Consider the following 20,329-nt stretch of genomic DNA (forward strand, 5'->3'; position numbering starts at 1 on the left):
ACACGGAGGAACACAGTTCACCCAGCAACCCGGTATACCCGGTACATTTTCTATGTGTGTATTAAAGGAAGTGGATAGTCTTTTATTGTATGCATGTGTCATATTTTCCAGTTATTGCCTCCATAAGTCTTTAATAGTTGAGTTTTCAGACAGCCGCGCTGATTAAAACTTAATTCGCTGACACTTTAGAGAGGCAAATGTTTGAGTAGGGGGAGATTCCGCCGTGATTCTGGAAAAGGTTCTGCCAAGTTAATTACCAGTCAAGTAACCGAAAAAATGCTCACATTCTCCCCAACCCCCCAGCACAGTATCTTCCATTCTCAGGATGAACACACTCTAATCCTTTTTCTTATTCATTAAACCTGAGTCGGGCGAACATTCATAGCAGTCTGGAGTTTCCAGAGGGGAAAGTGTGAAGTCTGCAGCAGAGGATCATTTTGGCATACCTCAACCTGGGAGAGAAGATTTAAATTCCTCGGCTGAAACTACGCCTGTTAATTCTTGGGTCACACCTAATTCTCAGATGAATGTTACCCGAAAGAAGCCTCAAGACATAAAAAACTTCACAAATGGAAATAATGTGTTGCAGGTGCCAGATGCCCTCGCAGACATTTCTGTGAAAGTTTGCTGGAAGCCACAGAAATCTAAATTCTAATGCATTATGCAAACTGCACCTCGGGGGGTGGGGGGAACAGACAGACTGAGCTGCTAAGTTGGTTGGTAATTGCATCATACGACCAGCAACAACAACAACACAAACATTGATACATAAATATGACAGAGGACTGCAAACATACACAAACACACACACACCAAGAATATTACAACATTGATCTGATAACTGCCACGAAAGCAGTGCAGCGGCTATGATTCACATGATTATTGAGCTCAGGGCAGATGGATGGATGCGTTGGCGAATGGGTGAGGACAAGGATGGATGGTGTATTATATGTTTCATGGGCGTGTTGCTGACAGATGAGTTTGCCAAGGAGGTTTGCTGCAAAATCAATAGGTGAGGATGGTTGCAATGATCCTGAGTATTGATTGGTTTTGGCTAATATAAGGCCTTACTTGTGGTAGGGTCAGATGAGATTGGACGGAGGGGGCTGATCTAGGCTCATATGAGCAGGTGCTGATTTTTGTTGACAGTTTGACGATTTTCATGTGGTGTGTGTTTCTCCCACACAGGCAGCACCAGACACCACAAAGCATTGACTCGTAATTAGACTAGCTAATTACTTTTAATTACTCACTGGTGAAGCAAGGGTCTTGGAATAGATGGGTGGCATTTGGAAGTAATATGACTGCAGCAAACACCTCACGTGACATACATACAAAATGTACATGGATGGAAAGGTCACATAATGGAGTGGAAAATGTACAGGCAGAGTAATAGAAGCTACACAGCAACACAGACAGAGAATATAGGAAATGCCTAAAAAAAGCTGCATGATTAATGAGTATAATCAAGCTAAGACTCATACTCACCTCTACAGGTTTTGTACCTCACTTTCATTATTTTTTATTTCCTCATGATGAGGTCGATTGATGTTAAAATGGTCTAACAGTTTATTTTAGCTGAATAAATCTGGCCTAATGGAAATTCTGGTCATTTCTTGGTTGGTTGGACTGATGCAAAGGCCTGGTCATCTCTACAGATTTTGTAAATGAAGTTTACAGCTGCTGAAGTCGCTGTCTCTGTTATAGCGAGTAGCAACGAGGATGTTGTGGTATAAGGCTCATTTATCATTTGCACACATCCCATGATGCTTGATTACATCATTATTCAGTCTCACTTTATCTCAGTAAAGAAAGTAGAGTTGGCTGAGGCAACACTTCTACTCATAAACTTAATTTTTGGCGGTCATTTCTCATGTATCTACTATACCATACATATAGTCCAATACTTTTGTGAACTTTTGGTGAGCTAATTTCAGGCTTCAAAACAATTTCTCCACATGAGGAAAAGTCTATTTTTTTAAAAGAATTTCTAAGAACCCATTTAAATTTTCCTCAGTGTCCTGAAAAACCTGCAAAACACATTCGTATTATGCAAAATGCATGTGTCTGTAAAAGTCAAATTTAAGAAGACACCCAGAGGTTTTAACAGAGTTGAAAATTACAATGTTTGTCCGCTAGAATTACACCTGGAATTATAGTCTTGTTGGAGCAGAAGAAACTCTAACACAGCTCTTTTATCATCTTCAAACCTAGCCGAATGAAAATCTTAAATATTGCACATACTGAACAGAGAAAATTAAATCTTAATGGAAGTTTTTACAGCCAGCAACGAACATCTGTCAGCAGTGAAAGACATCCCAGTCATTATAAAAAAGAAAGTTTAAGCCAAGAATTCACAATCTTTCCTTATCAGATGAACTAAGCTGAAGCCCTCACGTAGCCTGAAAGTATTGAATAAGACAAACATTTTTATTTAAAGTCAAAGGCGACTGGCACTGCTGCCCTCCTCATCCTTATCACAGCTCAGAAAGCCCGGTAATTGAAAAGCAGATTCTGCACGCCCGTCGACACAGATGGCGCATCACTTTTCTGAATCAATAATAGGATTGTGGACCTCGCCTTTCAATAGCTTTTCTCAGCCACTCAAAGTGAAATGAAGAGACTAATTATTGCCGCTGATCTGAGTTTATTTGCCGTCCTTTGCGCTCCGGTCTGACTCAGGCCTCACGTGGCACCTTGACTCTGGCCTGATGGGAGCCAGCTCATTGCTAAGTCACACTCCTGAAGATGTGTGACTGTTCGAGCACTCAGAGAATGATGGTTACCTTCTGACATGCAAGATGACACCCAGAGAGAAGCCCTGAAAGGCAGGCTCTTCTCTGCCAACCACTAACATAGACCAGGCTCTTTACGCCCAACGTTGGATACATATATGGAAACAAATGGAGCCTTCTGTCCGTAATCTGCGATCATTTCATCCGTATTTGTGCAAGTCTACTGAAAGCTCACGGACATGGATGAAATTAAAGAAACGGAGCAGTACCACTGGTAATCATGGGGGGGCAGAGTCACTAATAGTTCAAGTGAGACAACCATAGGGCTCAAGGAAGAAATTACAACAATAACGGAGAACACACTACTGTTTATAATCGCGTTGGCCTCTGTGTTGCCGTCTAGCAGAAGTATTCCTTAACAACCAGCCAAAGTTAAGGACACATGCAAGTATGTGGGCAGAACAGCTCAATCATTTGAAACTGGTGTGCCTCTTTTCATACGTAAGAGGCAGCATTACTGAGTCTTTACACTCACTAACTTACATGAAGTTTAATATTTGTTGAAACTGTGTAAAACAATGTTCAGTCTTGGAACAAAAAGTCTCAACACCTGTTCCCTATTTAAAAAGTACATATTTAATATTTTCTGTGACCACCTCCGGCAAAGGTGCCACTAATCCCCGTGAAAGTGGCCTCTAATGACACACCCGAAAGCACAAGTGAAAAAAGTTCCCTATGTACCTGAGAGCCGAGAAAAAACAAGCCAGTGTCATGCAAACAGATACAGCGCTTTAGTAAATGTGTTTTCAAATCTGCATGAGCAAGCGCATGATGTCAGTTAATTAATGTTTAAAATATTGTATATATAACCTTTAATAAACATGGAGCTGTTTAAATATATTGCACTGCTAAAATATTGCAGTTGTGGGAAATGAGACGAATCATTCTCACCCATAAAATAGGTGATGGTCTTGCACATGGAGGCCCCGAAGATGAAGTCCTCTAAGATGTTGGGGATGAGGGTGAAGGGCATGCAGAAGATGGCCATCATCAGGTCACTGACCGCCAGCGACAGCAGGAAGCAGTTGGTGACGGTCCGCATGCGCTTGTTCAGCATCAGGACCACAATGATCAGCAGGTTGCCGAAGACGCTGAGCAGGAAGATGAGCACATAGAGCAAGATGCGCAGCGAGTCCATCTCTGTCAGGGACACAGGGACAGAGGCAGGACGTCATTTATAACTTGTGTCTGTATCTACTTCAGCAGATCAATTAGAGGAAGGAAGCGAATTGAAGGAAGTGAATTACCAAGTACGCAGCTTTGAATTAATGGACATAAATTAGGAAACATCATCTTGTTTCAATAAAATCCCTCATTAAGAAAGAGTGGGAACTTTTTCTTGCAAACATAAGAGACAGAATATCTTTCATTAGCCTGGGAACAGTATAAAACAAAGATAAAGAAGAAGTGGAAGAACAAATAAAAGAAGCAGATGAAGATCAGTGCATCTACTGAGCCGGTTGTTTCATCAAGTCCATCGACCTCCAACAGATTCTAAGCAGAATTAGTTTAAAATCCTCATCTGTATGCAGGAGTCAACACTTGTAATCATTCAAGCAACCAGTAAATTAAATCTAAAATAATAAAGTAAGAAAGGCAAGGAAGAAAAAGGTCAAAAAAACGGAATAACATCAATACGAGAACAAATTGTATCCAGCTATTCACCTGGGAAATAAATAAAGCACATGAACAACACGAAAGCCTATTACCAGACAGAATAACTTTGCATGATCTGAAATTTGTGCTAGTATCAATACTTTCCAGCTCATCCCGTGAAACGAACAATGATTGAAATAATCATAGTGAGAAAAAGAACACAACAAGATCATAAGAGTTGAACAGAACGTGTCAGGTGCTAACCTGGGAATACAACTTAAACTGGAAAAACAAGATCAAAATTAAACAGTTCTCTTCTTATTTGAAGAGGCAAAGAGCAGCTATTTATTCATCATCTGGCATTCTCTTATTAGGATACGATACGGATATGATGCAGTACAGTACAGCACCAGATAGGAAAGGATAGGATTCTGTACAGTCCGATACGATGCGATACAAGACACCAAAACCTAATGTCCCCTTACAAATAGTACAGACAGTAGTAGTAGTACAACAGGCAAGAGAAAATCACATGTCTCAAGGCAATACAAGATAAGAGGAAAGCCCAGCAGCATCTGTTAGGAAGTTTATTATTACTAAGAAAAAGAGGCTTGACCAAACCATGGCCCCCCCATTAATACAGCTCTAAACCCTTCCCTGCACAGAAATACTCGATGTCTCCTCTTCTAAAATACTGTAAGTGTGTTTTATATGGATACCTTCATTCAGAGGTGCCATACAGCTGACCGGCTGCAGGACGGTCCAGCCAGAGGGTTTTTGGGACACTCCCTTCACTCACACTGGCCTGTCACAGCCATTCTGCTTGAGAATGAGAGTATTTGACAGGACAAGGTCGGGGCCGGCCATGTGCTGCACTGAATGAGTCGGCTGATTAAAGACAGCGACATGGGAGAAGTGTAGAGATCCGCAGCAGAGCCTGCAGACAGACACACATGCTAACACACGAGGAGCGGAGCTGCTGTTCACATTGTTATCGCTCATATGTGGGCATTTAAAATGTTTGGTTTTTTTGAGTCACAGTGAGTGGGGAACCAAAGAAACGGCGTGTTAATGATGCATCTATTTTTATTTTCATAATATCCTATTCTCCTCCTACACAGAGACATGACTTGAATCTCAACGCTTTGAAAATAAAAATATATGTGAAACATAATGATGAACTGCAGTATTCTTAAAATAATACTCATAAAAGTACGTGCCTATTTTGCTACTGCCAATGCCTAACAGCCCCCTTATGAAACCACATTTACATTCACTAGATTTCTATTGTTGTCTTTAACCTTTGATCGATCAGCTCCAAAAGTGAATCATCTGGAGATACTCTCCTAAGTAATATTCCTGCCATGTTTGGTGAGAATCTGTCCATGCATTGTTGAGTTATTTTGCACACACAGACTATGCCGTGCTGAGGAAACGTAAGTAGTGAAGTCATAATTTTTTATTTATTTGACAATCTCCAGAGGAACTAGGCAGCAAAGATAAAATAAAAAGAGGTCCAGGTTTGAGGACAAATCGGGGTTCAAGTTAATCACCGCTGCCACCTCAGAGACCCACATGCCCTACACTGCAAATATAAATTATTCCTTTGATAAGAAAACTCTCTGATGGTTTCGGGAGCAGTTTCATCAGCTGAAGATTGACACCACTTTCAAGTCAACATAAGACAACACCCATATCCTGTTTCAGTTAGAAAACAATACATCTGCAAAACAGCTAGGTGACAAGTTTTTGATTTGATTTACTCAACAGAATGCTGTGAGGTACGCATAACCAGAGCTAAATTGCAAGCGCTCCAACACAAACACCAAGAGGTGAGCTCGCTCCTCGTTTCTGCTACTGTGTTGAGATTTTGAGCAATCCAGTCAAGTGAAAATGGAATTATCTATTCATTGAGCACCAACAGTATGTCGGCTCCCCTGAGCCTGGCAACTGCAGGACAATTCACTTTGGTTGCTTTGACTCTCTCAAGCGTGACAGCTAAAGCTCTACAGATAAAAGGGCAGCGTTCACCTTGGAGACGCTCGTGAGCAGCAGGAGCCGTCCAACGAGGAGCGTTTCAGCCATGAGCTGAGAGATCAACACTTGTGAGTATGTGAGGGTTGCGTATATTAATTTAACTTCTGCTCCATTTTTGCTGCTTATCCGATTGGCTGCCACTTAAATTGTAATTATGATTCCCCACAGGGATCATTAAAATTTCATCACATCACTTTCTTCTTATCTGTGGGATAGGATTAGCAGGGTTTTGTTGGCACAGCAAAGTCATTTGAAAACTTTTTACTGGGGTGTTTGAGTATTTTTCATCACTTAATTGATGGAGTTGGAGTCCAATAATGAGACATGAATAAATCCTCACTAAGGTCATTAATATTGAGCGGTAATGACCTTAGAAGTGATGTGATTGCAAAAAAAGAGCAGCAGTTGTAAGCCGATCCTTTTGATCACTACCTCACCACTGGGCTGTGTTCCGTACCAGGCCCCCTGAGATTATTAAATATTCCAGACAGTTAGAAATGACTGTCAGCTTCGTCCAAATCTGATGTTATTGGTAAGTACAGGGGAGCAGAAAACCCTTTGCAACAGATGGAGTCAGAAAATGAGTCCTGAACTTGGGGGAGTAAGCAGACGACTTCTTCCACTACAGCGCCCTTTGCTGAATTTAAACTGCAACTTATGATTATTCCACTCGTTGATTATTATTGATCGAATATCCAATTTTTCTTGAACGTGCTTGTTTTTCCCACTGGTCGTCCCATATTCACAGCTATACTCAGTTGACATTGACATAAAACAGAAGAATAAACCAACCAAACCAATAATAGGAGGCTGTACACATTAAAAGACTGGGCTGTTTAAAGAATGATCTTTGGCCTCACATATGAGTGGCCTCCATGTTCATCATCAGCTGCTGAAATCTCTGGAAAAAGCCAATAAGGGAACCCTGAGTTCAAATTTTTATTCATTACAATGTCATATGAATGTTTTGCCTCCAGAACGACTAAATGTGTTAACTAAGCTTTGTGTGGCAGCAGAGATATTCCAGACATCAGTCTAATATCATTAGATTTACCAGATGACTATTGTGTTTTTCCTCAAAGGGGAAAAACATCCTAAAACTAAATTGTGATTTTAATTACAGAGTTTCCCTCAAAGTCAGAACCATGAGAGAGAGAAAAAGATTTTTAACATTTCCCCACATGAAAGAATATTATCTCTCTCTGAAGGTGAGAGGATTTTGGTTCTTATAAAACCTACAATGTACAACTGTATTTTTGAACAATCTCAATGTCATCCCACACGGTCGAGGATTTTTGGATGGTTGGATAAAAGAAAAATCTGATTCTACCCTCTGTATGTCAAGATAAGAATAATAAAGTGTACAAATTATCAATTATAGTGTGTGAAACTGAACATGATGAAAACTAGCTCAGACCAAATTCCAAGCACATGATTTGCCTTTAATTAGACATCAACATTTGTTTTCTCATAACCATTAATGGTTGGTGTTTACAAGACAGTTCAATCTAATCAAGTAAACACTACAGATTGTGAATAAAGCCTGACAAACATGTTAAGTGCAAATGTTTCCTTCGAGTAAAACATTTCCTCCAATGGCTGACAGAGTATTAGAGCCAATTAAAGGGAAAAAAATCTGACACTTTATCATCATCATCAGAAGACCAGCCTGTATTAAAATGTAGAGCATCTTGTTTAGCTTTACTTAAGCAGAAGTTTAATATATTACAAAATATTTTATTTTTGTAGCTTCACATTATCACCAGTATCAGAACTTTGAAAATATTGTGAAAGAAACTGAGTCTATTTTGAAGAACACACAGAAGCAAATTGCCTCTTTAGTGGTCGACTGTGAGGTTTTTGTTGGTTACATCTGTGTGCTGTTTGAAGAGCTTTTGTAATTTCTCAAGAAACAATGAAACTAGTTCCAGATTTTGGATCCAGAAGGAGTAGAACTTCATAAAAATGTTTTGTTCTTTATTCTGGAAATATTATGATTTTTTCTTGTAAAATTACAATGTTATTCTCAATTAAGACTACATTCTTGTAATGTTATTACTTTATTCTTGAAATCACGCCAAAAAATGTATTCAATATGACCCTAATACTCTGTTGAACCTTGCTGGCTATTTCATAAATTATTTATTTTCTTTTTCTTAAAATATTTGAATGAATTGAATTTATCACCAATACTCTCTCATTAAATGTATTCTGGAAATATTATTACTTCATTCTCAGAATCTCAGAATTGATTTTTCTTAAATATGGCCATAATACTACTAAAATAGGATAAGCCCTATTGTTGCTTTGCCCTCGTCATGGCTACTCAAATGCTGCCTGTATGTTTGGAGAGTTGACAACATTGACAACATGTCTTATATCCCTGAAGGATTCAATCAAAAAATAGGGACTGTGCTTTTGACCTTCCCTCCATTTTCATTTCAATCTACAGAGGACAAGCTCAATCACTGAATACCAAGACTGATTCACCTTGCAGGCACCTTGTGGACCTCCTCGAGTCAAGTCTGAGTGGATCAGGTCAAATCAGTGTGCTTTCTAGCAACATCCTCATTTCAAGTGTAATTGGACTGCGTGGGACTAGCTACAGGTCTTTCTACTCCACACTGTACTACTGGGTCTTAAAAACATGGCAGCAGATGAATTCTTAGCATAGAGCTCAATGTGGAGAGGAACATTTCTGCATTGCATTTTCTTTCGGTAATGAGGAGGGTTAGTGTTACAGTCAGCACAATTCAACTCAAGTTAATCTTCCTATCAACCCATCCCATGAGAGCACTATATTGATCCCACATTACTTTGAAAATTTTGTTAGTTGGAAGGAGCTTGTTTATGTAGAGCACAAACAAGCTCAGCACATATTCAATCACCCGGGAGGCCTTGTCAGACACACACGTTTGATGCCATTAACTCTGCCTTTTTCTGCTTCATCAACATATCCAAAGATGTGAAAAAATAATATTTCAACTTGTAGAGAACCATCCCTGAGATAAAGGATAACACTGGGAGGTATTGGACACTAAGCTTGATGGCAGATGACACGTACAGTAGGTGTAAGCTCATGTCTATTTAAAGTAAAGCGGTTAGCAATCTGAGGGAAGGTACCGCACTGCAGCCTCTCCTGAGCGTGACAAATTCTGTAAATCCCTGTCCCCTTTGCTGTCTCTGCAAACACAATGACAGCAAGGCAAATGCCTGCCAATGTTCGACAGGCCGGCTCGCTGCACACTGTAAATGACACTCCCACAGAGTCCAATGTTCCAATGTGCATTCAGATTACTTTACAAAAGTGTTTTAAGATGCCTGAATGTCCAAGAGTAGTGGCTGCGTAACGCCCACTTTGCTGTGCATTGGTTAACACACATGAAATAAGCCAATTCAATCTGATCATCTGTTAAACCAAGAAAATCATTAAAATACATGAAATTTAGTGTAGCACCCTCTGGCTAGTTTAAATCGATTAAACAGGAGGTGCCTTGTTCACTTGAATATAGTCTCAATGGATCCAGCAATGTTCACTGTAGTAGAAGTGCTGCATTTTAAGGGGTTTTTCAAATTGATTTTTACATTCAGCTGACGTGTTTGCCACTTAATTTCCATAAATTAGAGGGAAAACAAAGGCAGCACTGAGGCACCAGTGTTTTCAAAAGGAGACGCAATGCTGTGCAGTTACTAACTGAACTTTCTTAGAGTCAGGACGGAGCCTACACTTTGTAGGGATTCCAGGTTCACAGACTAGAAATCGATCAATAGGAACTATGAGAATGATTAAACTTCTCGGTCATGTACTCGGTTGCACAGTGGTTGAGAGCCATATATACGTTTGAGTGCTTTTATTTTGTCACTCTACAACACTGGTGGACTCAGGATTAACTCTGTAATTAGTCCTGCATCATATGCACAGTCTATAGTGCCAGATAAATTCATAAAACTGCAGCTGCTAATCTCTCCATTCCCCCAATATAGCGAGTTAGTAAAGCTGACATGCAGACACAGAGCACTGCAGATCAATACAGCTACTGCATGGTTGACAAAGTGCAGCACGTTTGAGGGGATATTTACTAATGCTGTCATAGGCGTCATTATACATCGTCATCATGCAATGTTTGCAAGCTGAGGAGATGAGTGCATCTAAAAGCTATAATCTCTTAATGATTTTCTATGGTAAAACCATACCACAACAGAATAATTTCTAGGCTGCTGTGGACTGGATTGTGCACAACCAGTCATTTTCAGGAAAGGAGGTGAGCCAATGTCAAGGGATTTTGGGGGTTTGGGGATGCTACATCAGAACCAAACCAAACCCCTACCGATACACATGGATAATAGTAAAGTAGTTAAGTGTAAGTGCAAAACCCCACCACTTACCAGAAAACATCGCACACAAACATGGAAAATTTCGACACTTTAGGCAAAAGCCAGTAGCATGGAAGCTTAATAGGATGTTTCGAACCATGGTCGTCATTACAGTCTTCTGTACATGGTCGATCATAGAATTAAGGTGGATCCAACAAACTTGTTGCTCTGGACAAATGTAATTAGCTCTTCTCTGGGACCCCTCTAATCACCTCAGAGGTCTGCTTTTCCGACCCTGTAGCCAAATACTTTGTGCCTGCGTGTGTGTTTGTGTGTGTGTGTTTGTTCTACCTTTCCAAGTCACTTTAAATCTTTCCAATTATTAAATCTTATTACCATGATCATTTCATGGCAGGCTTCATCACAGTGTAAACACCCAAAGAGAACAAGATTTGAATATCCTCAAAACACCTTGAAGTCGAAATTGCTTAGAAATGACAAGCCTGAGTCCACCAGTTTCTGTCTCTAAAAAATGAAACAGTGTTCATTTAATACTTATGAGATCCACTTCATAATAACCTATCTCACATGCACTCAGAAGAACAGGGCGAGCTCAGCAAAGTGCCACTTTGAATCAGTGGGGAACACAGAGTGTCAGGGGCTAAGCCACGACGCAGCTACAGATGTTGAACCACATAAACAAGGCTCTGTCTGAATTAAACTGCTCTCGGGGGTCTATGGTGATCACTATAATGTGATTTATGTCAGACACTGTTTCCTTTTTGTACTGTAGGAGGTTTACAGCTGCACTACACTGCAGAGAGAAGATGGAACAAAACAGTCTATCTCTCCAAAAGTGGGAATGTATTCCAGAGGATTATATGAAATACGAAAAGCCATACAGGACATACACAGGCAAGCACATATTTACATTTCTGTACACCTGTATATGTATACATAAGTTGACACTACTGAAATCAAGCAGAATGAGCAGTTTCTGTTTGCAGTCTACAAATGAACGTACAGACTGCGAACCCTGGATTACTTATAGTCCTCAAACTCTGTAAAGTTGTTATTGGTGTTATTTTTTAAGCAGATTTACTTGGGATGGACATTGGAGATAATGATATCCTCCAATGTGTAAGTCACACTGACTCTATTTATATGAAAATCATGTCTGTGCATTCAGATTCGATTGAGAAATGACTCAGAGATTGCTGCAGACTGCAGCAATACGGCATTAAGGTTTTTTAAAGTACCTTCACTGCCACTCTGAGCTGTATGAATCAGAACAACATGTTTATTTGATATCAATCAAATCAGCAGCCATAACTACAATAACTAACTTTCTGTAGTTTTCACAACACCAGTAAGGCCCTGTCTAATTTTACCTTACATGGTGCTCCCTCTCTTACACCTAACGAGAAGCAGCATTAGTAATGCAAGTGTCTTTACACCCTCTAGCATCAACATTTAAATAGACAGTTGCACGCATTTGAGCACCCATGTTCCTAGTGCATTCTAATCTTGAGGCAGAAAACACATATTTTATCAAAATAACTGATATGTGCCAAAATAGGAAGGTGCACACAGAGGATCTGCTTGTGTGCTTCCTCTGCTGAAGTGTTCTCTATTACCACCTGCCAAATTCTCCATTATAAAACAATCCGCCAAGGTGCAAGTGCATCTGGCTTTTAAAGAGGTAAAGGAAATGGAACTCTGATTGATTTATTGCAAACACACTCCTGATTAATTAGGAGACTAAGTACTACCCTTTTGACCCATGCATCTGATGCTTTGACTTCTTTTTCCGCAGTTAAAGCAGCAAAAGTGGACTTTGGGCCACACCCCCAATGAATATGTGCTTTAAACCGTGAGCTTAGATCATTAAACTGGAGCCCATGATCTCTGCCTCATGTCTGTCCCTCTACAGCAACCTCCGCCTGAACTCTCCCATGATACCCGAGGGAGGCACGCCTCACAGTTTGAAAACCTCTTTAGTATCTATAGTAAAGAAAAGAAGTTCAATTGGTTAATGCAGGGGAGTCAGCAGTGTAAGAGAGCAGCCCTTGGACTCTTGAAATACAATCCCAAGTCTTAGACCAAGAGATATACAGTACATTGTATAGGTCGAAGCATTCAACCAGGATGTCATTGAAGATTGTTTGAAAACATCCTAAGAGGAATTCCCTGTTTTTTTAACTAGAGGACTGACAGGAAACGTTCTAGGGAATGTCCAGATCAACTGACATTTGCGTTCTCACATACAGGCCCTTTGGAAAATTTCTGGAAATATCCGGAGATCAGTGGATATCTGAAAGCAGCCAAATATTTGTTGGTTCTTGATGTGTTAATGGGACAAAACAAGAAGGCAACACAAGAATGTAACTTGGGATTGAAGAAATTGTGATGGCCACTGCTTGTACTATTTTCTGTCATTTTAGAATAAATTATTAATCTGTAGATTAATCGATAATGGAAACAATCACTGGCTCAATGTGTGAGCCTTTGGAAATAAATAAAATAATTTTAAAGTGAAAATGTTCAGGGAAATTTTTTCCTTTAAACTTGAATTGCTTAAGTATTTTGTTCTTACTGCTGTGAAATACGGAGTATATAAATATGTATCCTAGCTCGATCCTTTTGCAAGCAGAGGGAGAAATCTCAAATTCAATGAATAATCAAACTGGGCAATTCCACAAGTGTTGGGGCTTTAATGTCCTGTCCCAGCGCTGTATAGTATCACACCTGAGAACAACAATACTGCTGCATAATCAGCATCATTGCACTCCCTTGGCCTGAAGGGAGACAGCGCAGGAGGTCTAGGTCGCAAGATATTAAAGTAAACAAAAGAGCAGTGTTCTTGTGTGTCACCTCAAAGACGTGCGAGTGAGGGAATGAGTTGAAAGCAGCAATCTGTCTGCGGGACCTTTCTCTTGTTTAAACACTGCACACACCCAACAGGTTGTGATTGCTCTTGGGATAATTGAGCCCATACTGCTCTGCTGCTGTATAAGGTCACTAAAAGAAATGCTGCACAGAAGGAAAAACAGCTGTGAATTATTTAGTGAAGGAAGATTTGAAATTAAACTTGATACTGCGGCAGCTGCACTATAGGGGGGTTCATAGAAAAATAACTCTCCCCCTACGCTCAGACCTAATCAGCCCGCTACTGTCCTGATAGAGGACGAAGCTTGGGGGGTTTTATCGCCTCCAGTGTGCGGTTTAATCTCAGCCCTGTGAGAATTATAGGCAAGAAATAAACAAACATTCAGAATTAAAGCAGCTTTTTTAACAGTCAACACTTGCTGCTCATCCTGATTGTGGCATTATTGATGCAGGGAGAGGCACTCTGTAAATTGGGCTGCTTGGTGATTGATTGCAGACAGTGGAGAAGGCTGAAGAAGTCGTCCTGATTGCAAATCATTCTCTGGTAAAACGCAGAGATCAGGCATGGAGTAGAAAAATGTGAAAATGGGTGATGTTACAAGTGCTTTTTCTTTCCTTTAAACATCCAATTAAATATTTATGGGCAAATAACATTAGGTCTACTGATTACATTTTTAAGAAGGCAATAAATCATGTGGAGATGGCAGTTTGTAATTAAAGACCAACAACACCAAGGTGACATAAAACTAACAATGCTTCAAAATATTTACTATACCAGGAGGTTGGTGCTTTTATTTTATGGGGATTTTAAATACCGTAATAAAGTTCAGTTTAACATCTCTGCTTGATTAAGTGAGGAGAAGAAGAGAGAAGAGAAGAGGAGATGAGAGGAGAGATGAGACGAGAGGAGAAGAGAAAAGAGAGGATCGTACCTCTGACTCTGGTGACCGGTCTCGGCAGGTTGGAGCTGTTGTTGCAGCTGATGTTGACTCCCACGCTGAGGTTCCCCTGCTCCGCACATCCCGCCAACACCTCCAGCACGCTCCCATTCATCGCCTGCAGAGCCATGCTCTCTGGAGACAGGGACAGTCACCAGTATTATTATATCACACCTAAACTGGCTGTTTAAAAAAAAAACTAGTTTTCACCATCGCCTTCTTCTTTATATCAGGATGAGACGTGAAACTTGGTGAGAGAGAAGAAAAAAACTTGACTGCCAATTTGAAAAACCAAACAATGAGGAATAATGTTAGGCAAGCAGAGTGTGAAGGCAGCCCGCACAGCAGCGAAGTGTGGAGGAATGAAGCTGCGCTGCTAAGGCAACTGAGCAGCTCTGCTTCTCTCTCTCTCCCTCTCACACATCCTCACTCACCCTCTCTCCCTCTCTCTCCATTCAATGCACGGCTGTCACCACATTTAAGCCAAAGCATTACATGAGCAAGTTTCTTATTCCATAGCTGCAAACAAGTGCTTGTTCTGCAATAAAAGAAATGGTCTCTCAATGATAAATGATCAAATATAAGATTATAAAACTGTTAAGACTGATGCACCAATGTTAAAGCAGTATTTTACCATCATTGCTGTTTAAGGTATTGTTAGATTTACGGAAACAATATTAGACGGTTTGGTCACAAGATAAATCAGATGATTCTTGGGGCAGAAAATAATAAATGAACAAATTTGCACCACATCTGCACAATGTAATAAAGTTTTCTTATCACAATACCACAACTACCCACCAATGCGTATTACTTATAAATTATGGCCCATGTCCCATCTACTTACATGGCTGGATTTATGACCTATACTGCAGCCAGCCACTAGGTGGCGATCAAGACAGTTTGGCTTCACATTTAAGGAGCTGACATGGTCCATGTTTATAAAGTCTTTGGCCAGACCTGATGATCCTTCAAGTCTATAATTTCTCCCTGGTCTCCCATTGTCCGTGCTGCAGGTTCAGGGTCACTCTTTTAATCAGACTCCCTGTTGATTAAATTGTCTTATGGTGACTTTAATGGATCGATGACAGAACAATGCCTTTCTCTCCAGGAATGAATGCTGTTGATTTCTCTGCTCGAGTGAACAACCTCCAGGTCTTGAAGGTTTATTTAAAGGACAAAGAGCCACAATTCAGCAAGGTTTAAAGGAGGGTAGCTGTTTCCTCTTCCTAAATTGTCCCGTTATTTACGGATGGTGCCATGGTACAAATTAGCTTTAGGCACAGGAATTGATATCGTACATCCTGTATCTTTAATGAATGCTGCCTTCTTGTTTACACTTTGGCTCTTTAAAATGATTTGTTTTAAACCGTATAATGTTTTGGAAATGTTCTGCAGCCTGTGGACCAACAGTTAAATTTTCCACTTGGCTATTTGTCTGACTCACAGGAAAAAGTTGAGAGGTTCTGGGACTCCTGATGTGCAGTGTAATGGCTTTGTTTATGGGGAACATTCTCGGTTTGCCTCAGGGTTTTGTTCATGTATTATCGCTTGAGATGATACCGATACTTTGAAAAATGTCTGGAGGCCGTGGGGGGGGGGGGGGGGGGGGGGGGGGGAGTTAGTTTGCACTGTGGAGGAGGAGGGCATCGCTCTTTGTGTCTGTGATCTGTTGCTGTCAGTCCCACCGATGGTTTTACAAGTATCTCTACTGCTTTTATATTGTTCTAACGTGTGGGAGTTAGGAGTGTGTGTAGAGCTCCAGTTTGCCTGAACCCGAGCTGGTGTTTCTCCCACATTTTTTAAGATATTGGCTTATTATTGTAAAGCCAAAAGCCTCTCCCTTCTGATTCCTAATCTAAAAGCTCCTTTGTGAGTTTGGCAGCTGCTCCATATTCATTTTCACGGTATCAAGGTCTTCACACATGTCATGCACATGTTATGACCAGCATGTCTAATGAAATGGGGCTTTACGCTCAGATTCTTTGAGGTGTCAGAACATCCTGCTCCAGTAGAGAAATATTGTTGGCATTTTACTTTAGTACCATTGCAATTCCAGATGTCAGTCAGCACCAATCTAAAGCCTACAGCCACAGATCTATCTTTGACATTTGACTATGCAAAATGACGTGCTTGCTGTGAGAATATTTTGATGGCTACTTGTCACACTTTGACGCCCTAGGATATAGTGTAATTTGGTTTAGCATAAAGAAAAGAGGCAGTTTGTGTACAGACTTTTTTACTTCAGGACAGAGCCAGGCTAAGTAAACCAAAGTGTCTCCTGCCTCTGGCGTCATACTCAAATAAAAAGTCAAGACATTTTGTTAAATACACTTACTTGCGTGTGGCAGCCAAGGCTTAGATGACAAATTTGATTACCCATTTATATAATTATGAAGCTAGAACATAGACTTTATATAAGTCAGTACAGTTCATAAACCCAACCTGCTCCATGTTGGCAGATCAAATAAATTGTTCTAAATATGTTCTGTCAATTTTGTCTTAGGGGAAACGTCATGATTGGCAACTGAGACTAACTCACACTTGGTCCACTGCATGTATCGACAGGACGTTGATGCCGCGGCGCCATTCCCCCGATCGCTACCGCACAGCCTCTGGCAGAAAAAGACGTCATCGATGTAAGATGGCAGCTTTCACAGTGGCAGGAAGTGGAGATGTGTCATCCATCTTGACATCCAGTCTATGAAATGGAGGCACGAGACTGTTAGCAAAGTTTGGCAAAAGACTGGAAGCAAGGCGAAACAGCTTGACCCTGTTCAAAATATAAAGTCTAATCTCTAAATCACTCAAATTGCAATTTATACAAACAATTTAATCCAGTTTAATCTACATTTAGAGAGTTTTAGAGCTCTTAGTAAATGTTAGTTAATGTCATGTTAGTAGTTTCCTTTTTCAGCCTAAAATAATCTAACCATCTCTCAGCTCTTACCCTAATCAACAAACACAAGAGTCATATTTATCCTATCACCTAATTTATGACAAGGAAGCATATAAGCACCTTGCAAAAAAATGAATCCATTATTTATCTTGCTGATATTGGTAACAGCTTCTTTATCAAAGATTCAACTCAAAAATGTCATGTCATATCAATCCTGTGCCCCATTCACTGTCACTTTCATTACCTGGAAGTCAAACATTTAAAAATACTAATATGGGACGCATTTTCAAGAGGAATGAGTCTGACACACAGTGCAGTACTAGCAGACCACTTAAAACCCACCCACCCATAAGATCCTGAAGGCCCCTCAGGAATGTGGACCACAAAGCTGCCACTCTCTTCAGTTTTACAAGTAAATCCAGCCAGATGTTCACATAGCTCTTTCTCAACACATGCACACTACAAACCTCCTATAACAAAGACTCCGATGTTGAAATCAACTGCTGGAGTTGATAAATTGTTCAGGTGATGCAATGTTTGTCTGACTCACCGAGTGAGTCCTGAACTAGAAAGAACACAAAATAAGACGCTGAGCATAAAAATCAGCTCTAACATCAGAATAATCACTTCTCTCATATGTGCATGTTCCTCAAACATAATGATGCAATCAGTGGGGTTAGGGCAATGTTATGCACGCACACACACACACACACACATACACACACAGATGCAGCTTTCTTTTTTGAAATGTTTTAAGCTTGGGTCTGGGTGCAAGTGAGTGACCTGCCTCTCTCATCTGAAAGAATTAGTGCTTTCATCCATCATTATGAAGAAACAGCCTGTGATGTGTGCTATGAATCTCTATCTGGGACACACTGGGTTTGTGCACACAGGGCTGAAGCTGAGACAGGTCTTGTCTCCATATCTTATGAGCGGATCCTGAATAGACATGATGCACATGTCAGCAAAGAAAGTGGTGCCAACACTTGCAGAGGTGTAGTAAACATGCAGGTGTTTTACTGTCCGGGTGTTCAACCACACTGAACTCCAGATGATGCCACTGATGGATCATTTTTGGAATAAAACTCTCATTGTATCCTTTCTATTGTGTTTCAAACACTGCACCCATGTGTGTCTCTGATTATCACATCTCAGATCTCATCTTAGTGTTGTGCTGACCTCTGTTGGTTAAATGATATAAGTAAGACGGCTCCAAAGCATGAGCCCCCCCTTTTACAGAGTGCCAACAAATTGGATTTGGTTTTTAAAAATGTCTCAGCCGATCTTCTTTTTGTAAATTAGAAGGGCGAAAATAACACGCTCAGCCCTCAAAATACACACACGCCTTAAACTAAGTTTCAGTGTCTACTACAAAGTGTGAAAGTGACTGAATCAATGAAACCAGTGGGCCACAGCAAAGGTTTTCTTAACACATGTAAAAAATCTTAATAAATGGAGAATTTGCTGCTATGTTATGTTGACTGTGCCATAGGACAGGTTAGCACTGATATCATAGACAAAGCAATAATAGAGGATCCCAATAATTAGACTAGATCAAAAAATACTGCAACTATTAAACTACAAATAACACTGTTATGTTACAGGATTTTACATAGATGCATATTTTTATTTGATGTGACATCGGAGATGAAAACTAACATTACAAAAAGAATGCAGGGCATCAGAGGGGCGATGCATGATCTGTATGTAGTCTACAATATTTGCCCCAACAGTTTCCTAGTGATACTGACCTTTTTTAAATAAAGATCTCTAACTCAGTGTTTTCTGCCGTTATTTCTTTGACCACTCTGTCGCTCTCTCTCTCTCTCTCTCTCTCTCTATATATATATATATATATATCTCCATCCATAGTTTTGACTATCCTCTGCAGACAGGCAGGATTTTGCTGATATTTATTTATTATTCTGTCACTGTCCTGTTCTTTCGTTCCTCCGACTATGTCCATTTCAATTTCTTCGCTGTACCAACTGAGAATACAGACCTAACTTTTACTTTGTTTTTTTAAATCAGATCACGTGTATTAGTTTGTTAAAGTGAATAATGTACAACATCTGCATTTATGACATTGTTGTCTGGACCTTTGTTCATTTACGATTAGTCAAGCCTCATTATTGACCCCCTTTCATGACTTGATGCACATTATCTAATCTTATAATCTCCCTATGAAAGCAATTTATCCTGTGTGCATTATTTCTTGACCATGATCAATCAATGTTATATTAATCGCTGGGGACAAAAGTTACAGTTAGCGCTTAAAGGTCCAGTGTGTAAGATTTAGGTGAAAGGGATCCATTGGCAGAAAATTAATGTAGAATAATCCTCATGATGTTTACACTAGTTTATTTCATCTGAATTGTATGAATTGTAGTTTTATTTACCCAAGAAAAAGCCCTTTATATTCAAATACTTTATATTTACATCGAGGGGGTCCTCTCTACGAAGGCCGCCATGTTTTTTTTTACATTAGTCCAGACTGGACAAACTAAACACCTTTTGAGTTTTTATGACAAATCAAGGCTACTTCAGGTTCTTTTTCATGTTTGGAAGGGGAGGGTGAGGTGAGGGGTGTTCAGCTGCAACATGCAATTTCAACATTAGTTATCACAAAATTCTACACACTGTACCTTTAAGAAGCATAAAAAGTAATATTGGAAAATAAGTGACGGAGGTAGATCACAATAGTCAAGAACAAAGCGTACGCAGCAATTCAACATAATAGATAATATCACATGGTTCATTTTTATAATTTTATCAGTTTGTAAATCACTTTCCATTGATGATCACAAGGACACGGAAGTAATTTAAGAGAGTTAATGGTATAAAAAAATACACAGTGACAG

At 39.9% G+C, this 20,329-nt stretch overlaps 1 protein-coding gene across 2 annotated transcripts in view; it reads right to left on the bottom strand.

Annotated features, from left to right (window-relative positions):
• Positions 1 to 17,267, bottom strand: part of LOC109639712 (cholecystokinin receptor-like) — a 29,500-nt gene extending 12,233 nt beyond the window's left edge. Inside the window, exons 1-3 of one of the 2 annotated variants that reach the window (XM_020103313.2) lie at positions 17,112 to 17,267; positions 14,564 to 14,704; positions 3,687 to 3,935 (exon numbers count right to left, since the gene is read on the bottom strand). In XM_020103313.2, coding sequence (XP_019958872.1) covers positions 3,687 to 3,935; positions 14,564 to 14,699 — 385 coding nt within the window. In that variant the 5' untranslated portion in view covers positions 14,700 to 14,704; positions 17,112 to 17,267. Of the gene's footprint in view, positions 1 to 3,686; positions 3,936 to 14,563; positions 14,705 to 15,416; positions 15,594 to 17,111 lie in introns of those variants that run through there. The other variant, XM_069521304.1, reaches the window with a different exon arrangement.
• Between the last annotated feature and the right edge of the window lie 3,062 nt (positions 17,268 to 20,329).

Source organism: Paralichthys olivaceus, chromosome 24, assembly GCF_024713975.1.
Source record: "Paralichthys olivaceus isolate ysfri-2021 chromosome 24, ASM2471397v2, whole genome shotgun sequence".
Classification (NCBI taxonomy): domain Eukaryota; kingdom Metazoa; phylum Chordata; class Actinopteri; order Pleuronectiformes; family Paralichthyidae; genus Paralichthys; species Paralichthys olivaceus.